Source organism: Felis catus, chromosome F2, assembly GCF_018350175.1.
Source record: "Felis catus isolate Fca126 chromosome F2, F.catus_Fca126_mat1.0, whole genome shotgun sequence".
Lineage (NCBI taxonomy): Eukaryota > Metazoa > Chordata > Mammalia > Carnivora > Felidae > Felis > Felis catus.
The window spans coordinates 30,331,587-30,350,000 of NC_058385.1; the positions used below are offsets into that span (position 1 = coordinate 30,331,587).

Sequence of the window (18,414 nt, forward strand, 5' to 3'; positions counted from 1 at the left end):
AGAACATAATGTGATATTACTCTATTCACCAGAATAGGTAAAATGAAAAAGATGAAAAATACCACACACTGGGAAAATGTAGAGTAACTAGAACCCTCATACCCTGCTTACAGGAGTATAAATTAGTACAACCACTCTGACACATTGTTCATCAATATCTTCTAAAGCTAGGCATATAATCTAGCAGTTTTACTCCTGGGCAGATACCAAACAGAAATGTGTACATGTGTTTACTGAGTGACAAGTACCAAAAGGTTCATTGCAGTAGCATTTGTAAGAGCCCCAAACTGGAAATTCTACAAATGCTTCAGCAGTAGAATGGTTTAATAAATTGTAGTATATTCACAAAAAAGGAATACGATCAGTAACAAAAATGAGCTACCTATAATTACACGCAAGTTTAAGGATAAATCTTACAAACACAATATTGAAAAGACCACACTTCAAAGAGTACATACTCTGCAATTCCATTTACATAAGGTACAAAAATAGGCAAAATTAATGCAGGCTATCAGGAAGAGTGGGTATTGACTGACAGAGCATGGGGGAGGTGCATTTTGGATGCTTGTTCTGTTTCTTGATCTGTGTGCTAATTTCACAGAAATTTCTGGTTTGTGAAAATTCATTCAAATAATACAAAGGTTTACTACAGCATGACAGTATTTAGAGTTGTAAAAACCACTTGAATTTTATGTTCAAGAAATTACTAGTATAGGTAACAATTAAACCCAATTTTTCACTTTCTACTGACGTACAGCAGAAGTTAATACTCACGGTAAATTTAGCTCTTTCTTCCATCACCTCATAACCCAATATAGTAGGTGTAGAAGGTCTATCTTCCAAACACACTGTTTCAGGATTTTGTTCCTCACTTTCTCTTGGTCTAGTAGAATACTCAATGGAAGAATCTGCACCTGTAAATTTAGTCCTAATGAGGGGACTGCTACAGACAGATGAAGTACTATCCATTTGATCAGGTACACTTGTCTGTTTAAAATTACCCATATTTGAGTCCTCTAACTGGCCTTTGGAAGAGTTTGAACTTGTTGAGATACTCCCAAAAGAAGAACTTCTTTGGTTTCTGTTGGTTGTAAAAGTGGAAGCAGAGTTCCCTATGGGCATAGGAACTGGGACATAAGGAGTTGCCATCTTCTTTTAGCTTTTGCAACAAACCTATACGCTGCTGAGTCCAAACATTTAGAGAATAACTAATATGAAATCCATTATTTTCTTCTTGGGAATTCACTATCTAAAAATGAGAAGAACATATTGAAAGGTTAGTCTTTAATTTGGAACGTTATCCCAAAAACCCCCAGAATGTTCACATTCATTTCTTTTGATTTTGTGACACTCAGTTACTTTATGTGGAATGAAAACATGCCCCAAACCTCTTTCTTTAATCCCAAAATATCATCTCTAAGGACTCTCATTTGCAAGGTAAAGAGAGTAAAACTACTCCATAGTCTTTTTCTTGACTTTCATACTACAGGTTCTTTTCAATCTCTACTTCATTTCCTTGTGATAGATCTGTAGTGTTCATTTTAACGTGATTTCACCTACATAGAAGAGTTGGAAACAGGACGAGTGGTAAATAAAGCCCTTTCTGAAACTTTATTGTCTGCTTATGGTTCTGACAGTTCTACATACAAGGAGGGAAGGAGGGAAGAAAAGAAAGGGAGGAGAGTTATTCATATTTCCGTTTGATTTAATTAGCAAAACTCTAAAGAATTACCCTGAGTAATAACAGTGAACCAGAAGCTTAGATGTTACAAAGCAAACATCAACTGCTCTTAAAATTTTAGTTTACTAAATACAGGATGAAATGTACTGGAAAAACTCCTGGTCAATTTAAACTAATCAAATAAAACCCAATGAACATTAAACTTATATCCTAAAATATGAAAAGGTTGAAAGTGAAAATGTTCTTCAGTTTCCAGATCATCCGTAATCCTGCTCTGCTATAAACTGAGGGTAGTCAACAATCTTTACAACTCATACTCAATAATCTCTGTTGTCAAAAGGACCAATTTATCTTGTCTCAGAATAATCTCATAATTATACAATGAAGAAAAGGTTTACCACTAAGTTGTTAAATAATAAACTAAGAAACTGTAATAACTAGACCTGTGAAATGGCACATAACAAAGGGTCTGCCTATCTTAACTACATCTATGCAACTCTACTAGTGAGAAAGGTAGGAATGGAGCTGCTTGGGCTCGGAAAAGATGCTGATGTAAGATTTTTAATCCAGCACGTGGCTCTGGGCAACCTTCCTCATCATCAAAGGTTCAAGAAACTCGAGTTGCTGATTCACTGCTCCTCGGTTCTGCCTGATGCTCCCCCCACACTCCCAAGAAGTAAATAAAAGTCTGAAATCTTATCCTTTTCAAAGCCCGTGGGATAGCCCTGCCCCTTGCTACTCAACTAACTACCTGAGGCCACAGGGCTGGGGGAAGGACGCGCGTATCAACACAATCACTGACACGCAAAGAAGTGAGCGCTACCCAAACTTTAAGAAAACGTACTGGCTCATTAATAGCGTGTTCACTTTTGCCTTGGCATGGAGATGCTCCGAAGCCTACGCTGGAAAAACCTTAGGCAGGTGAGGTGGCCCGAGCCTGAGCAACGAGGTAGGAGAGAGAAGTGGGTGGCGAGAGGAAAAGTGGAGAACCCAGGGGCAGCTCGACCTCAGGAGTGCCTTGTCAGGGTGAGCAGGCCACGGGATTTCGGCTCATTGGGTGGGAAGACCCACCGCTCTCCGGAGCTCCCAGGGGCCCCAAGACGGTCCCAACTCCGCCGCCCCGCGCGAGGCCAGCGCCTCCAGACGCGCGGCAGAGTCGGCGGTGGCCTGAGGGTGGCCCGAAGGTTCCTACGGGGCCCGTCCACCCTCCGGTGGAGTCCACCAGACGCCCGCCAGCCAAGGGGGCGCAGGTGTCACTCGAAAGAGCGCCCGGGAAAGCGCCCGCCGCCTCGTCCCTACCTCAGCCCCCTCCGCGATCCCGTAGAGCGCGCTTCCCCGTGACGGTTAAATCCGACCCTCCTTAACCGCAGCTTTTCGTCTCCACCCACGGGACCAAGAAGCCTCACGTGACCTTCCGTCCCCCAAAGCAGCCGCTCTCTGCCTCAGCCCGGCTTTACCCGGCTGCCGCGGGGCCCAGGATCCCTGCGAGGTGGAGGGAGGGGCCAATCCGGGCCGCCTCTCCAGGAAGTGACGTCACGCAAAGAGCTTTTTCTCCCTCCTCCTCAGCCCCCTACCCCCCGGAGGCACTAATTCGAATTGTGCGTGCGGCTCGGGCTCTTTGGCAGCTGGGTTGGACCTAGTGTTGTGGTAAGAATTCTACTTTCTCTTCCCTAGCTTTATTTTTATAAACTAACTTTGAGAAATGGAGGCAAAGACGCCTAGTTTGCCGCACACGGGATCAGATTTCAGTTCCGTGGAGGAACTACAGTCAGCATTGGTCCAGGCTCCTGCTTTGCATCCTGGGACTTGTAGTCATCACTAGCTTGGGCTGGTTCTAATAGATTATAAATTGTTTTCTGAAATTAGTGGAGCTAAGATCATCCCTTGATTTCTAAGGTTTTGGAACATTCCCAAGACTGGGAGAAATTGATAGTTGTAATTTCAAAATGACCATAGGAAGATAATATAGTTTGTGGTGTAATAAAGGGTTTTGGGTTGATATTTCCCTTCTTGTGTGAGTGTGACATAAAAAGAGAATTGTATGGAAACAGTAGACTAAAACATGAAGTAGTTTTCAGGATAGAATTGGCAGTGTTGGCCCTGAAGTGCCAGTTATATTCATGGGTTCTGTAAGTGAATAGGGGTATAGAGAGAAAAGAAAAAAATGAACCTTGGAGTAATTCCTTCACCTGTGGATAGGTCTGCAGGTGGTAGCAAAAGTTACTTATGATGAGAAAAACCTGACAGTCCAATATCAAGGAAGCCAAGGCAAATTAAACTTTCAAGAAGCAAAGGTGTACAAATACCACAGTTAAGAGGAGGAAGGATCTAGAAAAGTTTATTGAAACTGTCCAGGAAGAACTTCCTTCATGGATTATTGAAAGGAGCATACAGGATATAGATACCATGTGTTCTTTATCTATTTGGTATTGATAAATGTCTACATTTTACTTACAGAAAGCAATCTGAACATCTTTTTTTAATATAAAATAATTTATTTTTATTTTTTTTAATGTTTATTTTTGAGAGAAGAGCAAGCACGTGAGCAGGGGAGGGGAGAGAGAGAGAGAGAGAGAGAGAGAGAGAGAGAGAGAGAGAATCTGAAGCATGCTCCATGCTGTTAGGTCAGAGCCCGATGCGGGGCTAGAACTCACGAGCCGTGAGATCATGACCTGAACTGAAATTGGATGCTTAAACGACTGAGGCACCCAGGCACCCCTAAAATGAAATAATTTTTTAAATTGAAGGTATAATTTACATATTATATTAGCTTCACGTGTGCAACATAATTAATTGACATTTGTATATGTTGAGAAAATGATCGCTACAATCATCTCCATACATAGATCCAAGTTTTTTTTTCATGTGATGAGGATTTTTAAGATTTACTTTCTTGGCAACTTTCTTTTTTTTTTTTAATTTTTTTAATGTTTATTTATTCTTGAGAGAGAGAGACAGACACAGCATGAATAGGGGAGGGACAGAGAGAGAGACACACAGAAAGAGACGCAGAGTCCAAAGCAGGTTCCAGGCCCTGAGCTGTCAGCACCGAGCCTGACGTGGGGTTGGAACTCATGAACCGTGAGATCATGACCTGAGCCGAAGTCGGATGCTTAACCGACTGAGCCACCCAGGTGCCCCTTAGTAACTTTCAAATATGCAATACAGTATTAATTGTCATAGTTACCATACTGTACATTATATTATCATGACTTACTTTATAACTAGAAATTTATACCTTACCTTTTGACTTCCTTTACTCATTTTGCTCATCTCCCCTCCCACCTTTGGCAACCACCAGTCTGTTCTCTGTATCTATGAGCATTTTGTTTGTTTTGTTTTTTAAATTCCATGTGTATTCTGTATGTGAGTGAGATCATATGGTATTTGTCTTTCTCTGACTTATTTCACTTAGCATAATGCCTCCTAGGTCCATCCATGTTGTCACAAATGGCAAGATTTCATTCTTTTTTTTATGGCTGCATAGTATCCTGTGCATCTTCTTTATCCATTTATTTGTTGATGGACATTTTAGTTGTTGCCAAATCTTGGCTATTGTAAATAATGCTGCAGTGAACATGGGAGTCCATACTTACTGAGTTAGTATCTTCATTTTCTTTGGATAAATATCCAGAAGTGGATTTGCTGGATTGTATGGTAATTCTATTTTTAATTTTTTTGAGGAAACTCCATATTGTTTTTTCTTCATTTTTTTAAAAAAATGTTTATTTAAAGACACTTTCTTTTTTTAAAGTTTATTTATTGAGAGAGAGAGAGAGAGAGAGAGAGAGAGAGAGAGAGACAGGGAAAGACAGGGGCAGAGAGAAGTAGAGAGAGAATCCCAAGCAGGCTTTGCACTGTCAGTGCAGAGCCCAATGCCGGCCTGAACTTACAAACCGTGAGATCATGACCAGAACCAAAATCAAAAGTCGGCTGCTTCAGGCTCTGGACCTGATGGCTCAGAGCCTGGAGCCTGTTTCCGATTCTGTGTCTCCCTCTCTCTCTGCCCCTCCCCCGTTCATGCTCTGTCTCTCTCTGTCCCAAAAATAACTAAACGTTGGAAAAAAAAATTAAAAAAAAAAAAAGTCAGCTGCTTAACTGACTGAGCCACCCAGGTGCCCCTATTTATTTATTTTTGAGAGAGTATGCACACGTGAGCTAGCACAGGAGTAGGGGAGGGGCAGAGACAGAAGGGAGAGAAGATCCAAAGTGGGCTCTGTGCTGACAGTAGAGGGCCTGATGTGGGAGTTGAACTCACATACCATGAGATTGTGACCTGAGCTGAAGTTGGATGCTCAACCAACTGAGCCTCCTAGGTGCCCTTATCCTTTTTTTTTTTTTTTTCTTAAGAGAGAGCATGAGTGGGAGAGAAGGGCAGACGGAAAGAGAGAGAATCTCAAGCAGGCTCCATGCTCAACACGGAGTTTGACACGGGGCTCAATCCCACAATCCTGGGATCATGATGGAGCTGAAATCAAGAGTCAGATGCTCAGGACACTTGGGTGGCTCAGTTGGTTAAGTGTAGGATTCCTGTTTTTGGCTCAAGTCATGATCTCATGGTTTTATGAGTTTGAGCCCCACATCAGGCTCTGTGCTGTCAGTGTGCAGCTTGCTTGGGATTCTCTCCCTCTTCCTTCCCCTCCCCCAGTCACACTGTCTCTGGCTTTCTCAAATATAAATAAATAAACTTAAAAAAAAAAAAAAAAGATGCTCAACCAACTGAGCTACCCAGGGGACTCCATACTGTTTTCCACAGTGCCTGCACCAATTTACATTCCCACCAACAGGGCATGAGAGTTCCCTTTTCTCCACATCCTCACTGACATTTGCCATTTCTTGTCTTTTTTGTTTTTTTTTTTTTCAGTAATGCATGAGTATAGTTTAATTTTTTAAAGTAATTTTTATACCCAGTGTAGGACTTGAACTCAGAGCCTCGAGATTAAGAGTCTCATGCTCTGCTGACTGAACCAGCCAGGCACCCTTATTTCTTGTGTTTTTGATAATAGCCATTCTGGCAAGTGTGAGGTGATATCTCACTGTGGTTTTTCTTTAATTTTTTTTTTTTATTTTTATTTTTAGGTCTTAATCTAAATTCCAGTTAGCATGCAGTGTAATATTAATTTCAGATATACAATATAGTGATTCAATACTTCCATACAACACCCAGTGCTCATCACAAGTTCACTCCTTAATCCCCATCACCTATTTAACTCATTCCCCCATCGCCCTGCTTTCATTGTGATTTTGAAGTGCATTTCTATGAGGATTAGTGACAACTGAGTATTTCTGCATATGCCTGTTGGCCATCTGTATGCCTTATTTGGAAAAATGTCTATTCAGATCCTCTGCCCTGTTTTTAATTGGATTTGTTGTTGTTATTGAGTTGTATGAGTTCTTTGTATATTTTGGATATTAACCACTTAACAAATCCCACATGATTTGCAAATATTTTCTCCCACTCAGTAAATTGCCTCTTCATTTCATTGATAATTTCCTTTGCTGTGCAGAAGGTTTTTAGTTTGATGCAGGCCCACTTGCTTATTTTTGCTTTTGTTGCCTTTGCTTTTGAGGCTGGTTACAAAAAAATCATTCCCAAGACTCATGTCAAGGAGCTTACCACCTATGTTTTTGCTTTTTGTTTTTTGTTTTTTGGGGTTTTTTTTTTTTAGTAGTTTTATGGTTTCGGGTTTTACATTCAAGTCTTTAATCCAGTTTGAGTTAATTTTTGTGTATGGTGTAAGATAGTGGTCCAGTTTTATTCTTTTACATGTGGCTCCCAACACCATTTATTGAAGAGACTATCGTTTCTCCATTGTATATTCTTGGTTTCTTTGTTGTAAATTAATTGATTGTGTAAATATGGTTTTATTTCTGGGCTCCTGAATGTCTTTACTAATCATGAAAGAATGTCCTGTGGTTGTCAGAGTAAAAGTCACATCATCATAGTGCATATGTAATGGTTAGTCTCTGTGCAATATTTTAGTTAAGTTTGGATGACTGTATACAGCACATACAAGCAAATTGATTTCTATACATTTTAGTTTGCAGAGTAACAACAGCCTATTTTCCTTCCCTTTCTTTAATTTTATGTAAAATGTATACATCTAGCAGGATATTTTGAGCCCATTCTAGATACAATTTTATACAATGTCGTATAGATATTTGTAATGATGGGGCAAGGGGTGAGTTTAGGGAGAGAGGGAAGAATGGTAACAACAACAAAAAAAAACCCAAAAAGGAACAGCAGAAAAAAGTATGTGCAATAGGCAAACATCTCTTGAGGTGGCTTCCTAGAGTCTCACATTTCCCCCTTCTCTGGAACTCTCTGCTTCTATAAGGTTGGGCCCCTGGTGGCCATCTTTGTAATATGTTAGTCTTACAATGTGTTGTCATGGTTGATTGTGTCTAAGGAGGACATTTGACCTAAATTGTGTCCAATGGATGCTCTTTCCCAGCAATTAAAAGAAGTAGGAGGAAGATGCAGACTGAAAGTCATAGGAGGTGAAGTCAGATAAAGGAAATTCTATGGTAAGAGGGTCAGTGAAATCCCACTGCTGAGGTCACTAGAGTTGAGCTGGTTCCCCCCATTCTTGACTTTTACTTGGAGTTCATGAGACACCCTAGTGTACTTTCATTAGATTTGCTTTTTGCTTACACCTGGCCAGAGTTGCTTCTTCTGCTCATACCCAAAAGTATAACTAATAGGGCAAGTTGCAATGAGGCAAACTAAATATGAATTTTAAAAGTGGATAAAATGCAAACACTTCTTTCTCAGAGATTTATAATAACTAAAATAATATTAAAAAAACCTCCTTTTCAGGAGTTCACTGCCTATGAATGTTCTTTTTCATAGGCAGTGTTTCTGTGATTTAATATTCAGGATCTGTAATCTATTTTCTATTTTCTCACTGCCATGAAATTGTAAGGGTCCAGAGAAAGAACCACAAGTGACCTATTCTAATTTTTTATTTTTAATGTTTATTCATTTCTGAAAGAGAGACAGAGCGTGGGTGGGGGAGGAGCAGAAAGAGAGGGAGACACAGAATCTGAAGCAGGCTCCAGGCTCCGAGCTGTCAGCACGGAGCCTGACGTGGGGCTTGAATCCACGGACCGTGAGATCATGACCTGAGCTGAAGTTGGACGCTTAACTGACTGAGCCACCCAGGCACCCTAACAAGTGATCTATTCTTAAATTAATAGGTGGTGACCAAAGTAGTAACAGGGGAACACAATAGCCAACTTTATTGCGGTTAACCTGTGACTTATGGAATCACCTAAATCTATGGTAGGAATTATATGGCATTTATAATGGCAGAGAGAAGATCCTCTTCAGTATTACTACCATTGATTAATGATTTCTATTCATCTTATTATATAAAGAAAAATTTGAAGGCAGATGTGGAAGTCCTACTGGAAATACAACAAAGAGATCACATTCCTTCACAAAATCACGGTTATGATTTTAGAACTGAAAGAGACCATAAAGATAATGGGGATAAACCTCCATTTTAGAGGTAAGACTACTGAAGAAAACATGCTAAAAGATCTGCCTGTAATCACAGACCCCATGAATCCTGGAGTCCCAAACTAGTAAGCTTCTCATCACACATAATAATAAGACACCCTTTCCTGAACACTTCTACACTCTGTTGGGTCCTAACGTCTTTCAGCCCTCCAATAGTTTCTTGCCTCTGGTACATTCTCCATTAACATTTGATGCCTGGGAAGTCTTCCTGGATTTTATGCATGAGGAAGGCCTGCAATGGGCCTTTAACAGTTGGCAGGAATTGGTTAAGTAAAGAAGGAATGTAAGGGACACCAGACAGAGTCAAAGACTTGAGAGAGGACTTAACGCAGTGTAGAGTGTTGTGGGACAGTGAGGAGGAGACCAATGTGATTGGACTGAAAGTCCAAAAGTAGAAAGATGAGCTCATATTCATTCCTCAAGTTGTCTCAAATAGAATCTCATCAGTAAAACCTATCTGATTTCCTCGGATGGAATTAAGTAAGCCTCTCCTCAGTGATCCTATTGTATCCTATTGTAGAGGTAATCATCACATTATATTTTGCGTATGTATTTATATGTGCAGCCTAAGGGCCAGGATCATATATTAGATCTGTGTGCTGACAGTACCTTATACTGTACCTGAATAAGGCAGTTACTTCATGCATAGTCCCCATAATTGCTATATATATATTTTTAAACCTGGCCCACTTATTCACATTTCCTATAAAATCCCTTCAGACATTTGCATTTTCAACTTCTATTTTAGGGAATAAAATTGAATTCTTTGAGTCAGCCTATGAGCCCCTTCGTGAACTGACTTCTATCTACTTTTATAGCCTATTTCCTCCAGTTTAATTAATTAGTTAATCAACAAACCAGCCATTTGTTGAGTGCCTATCACATGCAGTGAATCTCAAAGTCCAGCCATATCAATTATTTCCCATTCTGAGCTCTTCATTTTCTCTCTTGCTAGCATTTGTTGTTGCTTTTGCCTGGGAATTATCTTACTTCTCTCATCCCATTTCTGAGTCCCATTTCTAGGTGACCACCATTCCAGAAGCTTCTGTGAAACCCCCTCACCCATGGCCTCACACTTCCCCCTGCAAGCTTCTGCTGTGGCCTTACTCCTATTGGATATGATTGTCCCGGTGTGTCTGCCTTCCTGAGTAGAACATGTGCTCCTTGAAGCAGAGAATGTGTCCTTTTCTTCTTCACTGGTTGGCAGAAACTCTGGCATATATGGGGCCAAACTGAATGAATAAATGAATGAAAATCCAAAGTTTTCTCATTGGATTAGCTTGGTGGTTTAATGTAAAACAAACAAATCCATCCATAGTCTCAGTGGAATTTGATTTCAAAGAAATGACACTTGCTCTGTAAACAAAGTGAAACATTTGGTTAAAGAGAAAGGATTCCTTCATTTGTTCAGAGTAATTTGTAGACTGCTGGATTAGATGATTTCTAAGGTCCACTTAATGTCTAATGTTTGATAAATTTATGTGTGTCATTTGAAACCTGAAGTAGATAACTGAACGAATATCACAACCTGGTTAACAATGCTAAGATCTATAAAAGGCATTAGGCTGAGCAAAAATAGAATGAAAAAAAAAAAAAAAGCTAAACTCCTGAAGTTAAATAGACCAATGAATCGATATTATTGTACATTTAAGTCTGTATCTTAATTATGTTTGAGATATGCTCCAACTCCTGGTATAAATATGGGGAAGGAATTCTGTTTTCTGAGGTCACAGTGCCAAATTTCAACATCCTAGTGTGTAAGGGATCCTTCTAAAAAAGATAACATCTTCAGGGGAAAAATAAAGCCTTGGAAGAAGTAGCAAGTCTCCTACATCAGCACCAGGATTCCTGTTCATCTTGTAGGTGAGCTTTTTACCATTTCATGGAGGGCTTAAATCATCTAGGTTACCTCTGGTCTTTTGTTTGGATTACTTCCACCTTTTTTTTATCCATAACATGCAACAATAATATTTTTTCCTATTTCCTATAGTTGTGGAAAATAAAAATTATCATGCTTCTTAAGTGCTTAGTCCAGTGCCTGGCAAACAATAACTATTATTATCTCTTGAGTCAACTAGATAGCTTAAAGATAGACAATATTAATAATAGTGTGTGCAGATATTTGCTGAATGAATGAACAGCAGTTAACTGTGGGCAGAGAATTGCACTATTGATTTTATGTGCAATAATTTATTTAATCCTCACAATAATCCCATGAAACAGGTACTATTATAAGTGATACTTTACAGATTGCATCTCCGAAAGGCTGATGAGCTTGTCCTTTTTATATGGACAATTACTCTCTGAGGGGTTGTCTTGGTTGGCAAGGTTAGGACTCAAGCTTAGTTCTATTTGTCTTCAAAGCCCATGCTCAGATTTCTACCATGCCATGCATTCTCTGTCATTGCCGCAGGTAGATCCCAGACCCTCAAAGAGCCACACTTGGCAAGACGTTGGTTGAAAACAAAGTCTTTGGGTTTAGTTTTAGGAACTCCTGGGTCTTCATCCCATGTCACACTACGGTAGCTAGCTTAAATAATTTCATTTCTTTTTTTCTTTTCTCTTTGACCATTACCTAGTTCTAGTATAATGTATGCACCCTAGGTTTCACTCCTAAAATATTGATCTTGATAAACCAATGTTTTCCTGTGCCTGTTCTATCCTCAGCTTCTCTGTTAGTCTGATTTACTCTCTGGCATTATTGATTTTGGTGTTTCACTTCTTTCAGAGTCCTCATTGAAAGACTGTGTAAACCAGAGGCATTGGGAAGGAGTTAGCCATGTGAAGTATGTGTCTGGAGGGGAAGTGAGGAATGTAGTTGGGAAAAGGTGTATCCCAGGCAGATAAGGTGTTGAGGATTTTATGTAGAGACTGCTTAACAATGAGAGACAAAGTTGTTTGAATTGAATTAAAGACTTGTAGACATAAAGTTTTAATATTTTTAATGTTTATTTATTTTTGAGAGAGAGAGAGAGAGAGAGACAGAAAGAGAGAGAGAGAGCACACAAGCAGGGGAAGGGCAGAGAGAGAGGGAGACACAGATTCCGAAGCAGGCTCCAGGCTCCAAGCTGTCAGCACAGAGCCCAATGTGGGGCTTGAACTGATGAACCATGAGATCATGACCTGAGCTGAAGTTGGAGGCTTAACCGACTGAGCCACCCAGGGGCCCCTAAAGTTTTAATTTTTATATGGTGTCAAATAGCCTCAACTCTGAGAAGCCAGATACTCATGCTCATTCAGCAAGTATTTGTTGAGTGCCTACCGTACGTGCCAGGTACTGTCCTACGCATACAGGTATTTGTCAGTAACAGTAGTATGCAAAGCCACTCTTCTCCTGGAGTTCGCATTCTGGTGAATGTTTATATGGGGACAGACAATAAACAAAACAAGAAATAAGTTTTAAGAATTTAGCTGGGTTCATGTTCTTTGAAGAAAATAAACTAATATGATCAGAGTGGTTGGGCCGGGGCCAGGGAGAAGTGCAGCAATTGTACACTGAGGCATCAAAGCAGACGTCTCTGAGAACGTGTCTTGATTGCTGAGATTTGAACATCTAGAAGAAAACAGCGTTGAACCAACTGGGTGGCAGAGCATTCCAGGAAAGCTGCCTCACATGATCAGTTGGAGGAAAAAGGAAACCAGTTGGCAAAACTGCTTCCTTTTCCTTCTTCTAAGAGCTCCGATTCCAGGAAATAAGATGTCATTTGTTTCTTTAATCACATGTGTGATCCACATGTCTCTGAGACCTTGGATTTTAACATTAGCACCGAAATCTTGCTCATTTTAAGCTCCCTTTCCGTTGTAAGGAATTCTTTCCTACATACCGTTAGAGTCCTCAAGGGGTACCTTCTGTGCTCCAAGGAATCTGTTCTGGTTATTGCTCCCTGTCACCGTTGTTGGATGAGTTGCTGTCACTGCTTTTGCCGCTGGCTGAGTCATGCTCGCCTTGACAGCCTCACACCATCCTTTCCACTAACAGAGATTAATTCAGTGTCTCTTGAGTCAAATTCTTCATACCACGAATGCAAACTGGAGGTCTTCCAGTAATGCTGCCTGTCTGTTGGACTGGGGACCCACGGTGCAGCAGGGTGCCAGTTGAAATGGAGAACTCTTCTTTTACTTTTGCTTGGATCCTGAAGTGTTACAGAGTTTGGTGAGCAAGCCCTTTCAGTGTTGTTCACAAAGTCTCTTTTCCCCAGGGACAGCCATACCATGTGGGTGGCTGCATGCTCCTATAATATAGCTCTGTCAGTAGTGGACCTGAGTGGTTGCCAGCTATCTGAATCTCTCTGTGTCTGGGAATGCCTGCTTTATGTATCTAAGTGAGAGTTCAGAGTTGACTTCCCGCTATAAAATGCTAAACTGCCAGATAGCTGCTTTCTCAGCCTCCCTTGCTCCTAACGTATGGATACATGCTCTAGGCGTTGCTAATCACATGAATCCTTTCCTCTGCCTTCCATGTTGGTGGTCCAAGGTACACAGTCTAATGCTCAGTGGTAGCAGCTTCCTCACAAGACTAGTTTTATGCTTTTTTTTTTTTCCCTTGGCTGCATTGTCCCCAGGCTTCCCGGATGGTCTGTGAGCTGTCAATCTCTTTTTGAAATTTCTTTATTCTTAAATTGGATGGAGCCACTTTTGGCTGCCTGCCATATAGGGAAGTGAAGAGGAGGGCCAAAAGAAAGGCCAAGAAAAAGGAAAGACAGAACTCCTGTGCTTGGGGGAAAATATTCTCTTCTTCTCTTCAACTGGGTATGAACAAGGAGGCACAGAGTCCCGATTGCCATCCACGGTTATCTTGCAACTGCAAGGGAATCACTTTGGGATGATGCATCCCCATATGAGGATGGCAGAATGAAGAGGGGTAAAGCATCTCGATGATATCACTGAACCTTTGATTTTACTTTATCTAGAACCTGTTTTACTTCTGATCTTAAAAGTTTCTGAGATAATAAATTTACTTATCGATAAACAAGCTTAAGTTGGGATTTTCAGTTGTTGCTACCTTTAGTACAATGAATGCAAATAATAATGCCTAGCTTTTATTGAGAACTTAACATGTTGTGGGCACTTTGCATTCACTCAGTAAATATTCATTGAGCACCTACATATGTTAACTCATTTAATTGCTATAACAACCTAAATGTTACAACAGCATAGTGTTGTGTATGCAGGTGGATGTATTGACTTAAATTTAGACAATGCATAGGTATAGGTCTGTATAAATGTATATAGATACAGATATAAGCATGTGTGTGGTATAGATGTGATGATGGTTATGGCTTTGGGTGTAGATAGAGATATACATAAAGATGAAGATACGTAACTAAATGATAAATGAGATTTATCACCTATGGCAGCTAAATCCCAAAGCTGAGGATGCCAGTTGCTAAGTATTCCATGTCCTAAGGGTACAGTGCACAAGTAGCTGGAGTCAGGAATCTTCAAAATTTTCATTGAGGGGTGCTAGTTCAAACAATTGGTCCAGTCATCAGATTCACTCAGGTGGTATTAGAAGAGGCCTAAAGAGAGAGGATGGTGTGGAGAATGTGGTGTTTGTGAAGAGAGGCTATTCCTTTCCCATCACAAGAGCTAACAGTTTCATCAACAGTTTCTCAACCTTATCAGGATGGTCAACTCCTTAGCTTAGGATATGCCATGTACCCATGCTTCTCTCTTTCAGCTCGTTTCACATTTTAATACTAAGTATAGTTAATATGACTTGTGGGACTAGTAGAAAATATGGCTCATGCTTGCTGAAACATTAATAAGAAAATGTATTGGCACAATTACCAGAAAATCCAGAAGCAGGACAGATTTTAGGTTTAGGGTGATCTGATGACTTAATAATTCTGTTTTGTCTTCTGTGGTATTAGGCAAATTAGCCTCACAACGTAGGATGGCTGCCAATAGTAATCAAGTGTATATATGTTTCCTTGTTTATTCTTGTGGGAAAAAGAACTTCCATCTAAATGTTCTAAGCAAGAGTCCTGAGATTTATTCTGATTGGGCTGTTTAAGTCTCGTGATCGACAATACATCAGTGACAGCAGCCAGGGGAATGAAACCTGTTTGCTGGCTTAAGTCTACCTCTGGTAGACCTTGAATTATCTTTACCCCAAGTACATGGATTGGATGAGGGATGGGGTGTTTATCTGAAAAATCTGGATGCTGTTAGGGAGAGAGAATGGAACAGGAATGCTGAAAAATAATATTTTCTACAAAGAGAGTTAATGACACAATGAGGGGTGTTCATTGATGGAGATACATGCAAATCCTAGATAAGAGGCCAAAGAACTTAGATTGTGTCCCAGTTAATAGGTAAAGATATATAGCTTTTAGAGAAAGGTTGGGATGGTTTTGAAGAATTCTGTATCAATAAAGATCAGCTTATATTTCCACTGGGATCTGTATTCAATTGTGGAGAGTTCTGTTAGGTGGTGCCTCATACAGACAGGAAGTGCATGTCCCTCTCTAGCCAATCAGAGGGAGAGGCATCAACTTCACTGTGGCTGTTTAGTGATGAGGAACATCTGCCTCTTGACAGCAGTCCAGCTGGAAATGTGGGAAAGTTGATCTCCACCCCAGGTTTTCTCGTCCTTAAAAGTGAAGAAATATACTCTGCGGAACAGAAAAAGATGGGGCACACCACTTACTGTTTATTTCTAAAAGTTGGCTGACTATTTCTACTTGAATGTCCCGCCAGCACTGTAAAGCTACCATTTCTTCAATGTCCCTCCTCCTCCCATCTTGATGTTTCTTCCCCTCTCTACTTTCATTGGTGATGATATTCTTACCTACCAGCTCACCCAAAGCAGAAAACTTGAGAATTGTCCCATATTTCCACTTATCCTGTTCTTTACACCCTGTCAGAAGCAGTCCTTTGTTTTCCAAATACTTTTCAAAACTATTTTCTCTTTCATTACCACTACAAACAAATACCTTCCTTCGGGCATCCACATATATTGCCTTGGACCAATGCAGTTAGCCCCAGATTGGTATCCTTGACACAGGACGTTCATTCTCTACTTTTGCTACTAGAGTGAGCCTTCTGGAACACAAATCTGGATGCATTATAATTCACCTACTGAAAATCCTTTATTATTGCTCAGTCACTTAGAAGATAAAATGCAAAACTCTTTAGCCTTGCAAGTGGCACCCAACAACCTTTGTGATCTGGTCCCTGCCTACCACTCTAGCCTTATTCCTCATTTTGTGTTTCTCTCTCTTCAGTCCACATATTGGATGAATTGCTTGTCATACTCTTACGTGTAGTATACTACATATAAATACTCTTTATAACTTCATGTGCACTGTAACATCCATACCCATATGACAATACTGTGATTACTTAATTTTATTCACATATACTTGAAATATATATTGGTTGATGTATATCCCAATGATGAAGACAGTGATAAGTGAAGATAATGTGAAAACTGGAGGAGAATATCGATATAACTTGAAAATGCATTAATATATAACTTATTTGTTTTAAATTTTTACTCCTTGTTATGCTAAGTGAAATAAGTCTTACAGAGAAAGACAGATACCATATATTTTCACTCTTATGTGGATCCTGAGAAACTTAACACAAGACCATGGGGGAGGGGAAGGGGGAAAAAAAGTTACAGAGAGGGAAGGAGGCAAACCATAAGAGACTCTTAAAAACTGAGAATAAACTGAGGGTTGATGGAGGGTGGGAGGGAGGGGAAAGTGGGTGATAGGCATTGAGGTGGGCACCTGCTGGGATGAGCACTGGGTGTTGTATGGAAACCAATTTGCCAATAAATTTCATATTAAAAAAATAAATTTTTACTCTTTTCACTAAAACACATTTTTACATAAGCAAAATATTAAGGGTTTTCTTGTGAGGCAGAAAGAACTCAAAAAAACAAAAAGAACTTTTATGTGTATATCTTTAAACTATAGATCTTCAAGGGCAGAAGCCATGTGGAATATATTCTTGAATTACTAGTACCTGCACAGCATCTGGCATGTACAAGTTGCTAAGTGAAGGTCTGTCCAATGGATGAGTGAATGAATGGATATAAAAATAAAATGTTAAATTGATGCTCTCAATACCAACTATCATGAATTCTATCACAGAATTCTATCACATAAATTCTATCACTATCACAGAAGTGCTCATTTCAAATGGTGAATTTGCATGTGTATTTGTGTATGTGTGTGTTATTACACAAGTACTTACTGCCTGAAGTGACAACAGAAAAAATTAGAAAGCAGGTTCATCACAGAGGAGTTTTTGTTTACTTTGCCCCCTCTTGGCTATTCCAACCATTCCTTTCATCCTGCTAATTCCTACCTTCAGAGTTCAAGTTTACTGGAAGGGATTAGGAATATACAAACTGCTTGCTAAAAGCTACCTAGTTCCTCATAAGAACTCATGATGTAGTTCTTGAATATTTCTAGGAGTGCAATTTCAGAATGGGAACTTTTTTTGCCAGAGAGTTGAAAAGAGGAGGCCAGGTAATGTGAAATGTAGTAGAGGGGGGCAGTCTTTGAGAGAGACTAACATGGTAATAGTAACGTCCATTTTTTTAGGATCTGCAGTGTGTCTGGCTCTATACTAAACTAAACACTTTATATTGTCTTATTTAACCCTCAAAATAACTCTTCAGATACTGTTCTTATTCTGTTTTTCCAGATGAGGAAATTGAGTGTTCACATTACCATGTCTTTTCTACAAATTACACCAAAATGAACATTTGTTATGCTCATGGATTTGTGGATCAGGGATTCAAATGGGGATGACTTATCTCCACTTCACAATGTCTGAGGCCTCAGGTGGAGCACTTGAAGGCTGCGTCTGTCATCACCTGAAGACTCATCTGCTCACACGTCCAGGCATTGATGCTGGTGGATGGTAAGTACTTCTGTGCTATTTTCATGTGGACTAATTTGCAGTCCTAAGAGCATGGCAGATGGATTTTAAAGGTAAGCGTTGAGAGAGGGGAGAGAGAGAAATCACTTCTATAATTAGCCTTGGACGTTATAGCAGTGTTAACTTCTGCCATATTCTGTTTATTAAGTGACTGTGTGACTATGTAGAATGCCCAGTTTCAAGAGGCGATGAAACTGACTTCTCTTGATAGAGGAGACACAAGGTTCTGAAGCATAAATATTGATGTAGCCACTTTTGGAAAATACAGTTGACTACACAAAGTCTCAGAGAGTTTAAATAAGTCTCC

The 18,414-nt window shown here is 39.9% G+C and overlaps 1 protein-coding gene and 1 long non-coding RNA gene across 10 annotated transcripts in view; one reads left to right on the forward strand and one right to left on the reverse strand.

Moving 5' to 3' along the window:
- Positions 1-3,112, reverse strand: part of SNX16 (sorting nexin 16) — a 43,636-nt gene extending 40,524 nt beyond the window's left edge. Inside the window, exons 1-3 of one of the 3 annotated variants that reach the window (XM_019822834.3) lie at positions 2,981-3,112; positions 1,002-1,249; positions 775-914 (exon numbers count right to left, since the gene is read on the reverse strand). In XM_019822834.3, coding sequence (XP_019678393.1) covers positions 775-914; positions 1,002-1,149 — 288 coding nt within the window. In that variant the 5' untranslated portion in view covers positions 1,150-1,249; positions 2,981-3,112. Of the gene's footprint in view, positions 1-774; positions 1,250-2,525; positions 2,663-2,980 lie in introns of those variants that run through there. The other 2 variants (XM_019822833.3, XM_045049898.1) reach the window with 2 other exon arrangements.
- A 79-nt stretch (positions 3,113-3,191) lies between these two features.
- LOC102901503 overlaps positions 3,192-18,414 on the forward strand; it is a 327,171-nt gene continuing 311,948 nt past the window's right edge. For all 7 annotated transcript variants that reach the window (XR_006592518.1, XR_006592521.1, XR_006592520.1 and 4 more), the window contains exons 1-2: positions 3,192-3,328; positions 17,871-18,089. This is a non-coding gene — a long non-coding RNA (uncharacterized LOC102901503). The remainder of the gene's footprint in view (positions 3,329-17,870; positions 18,090-18,414) is intronic.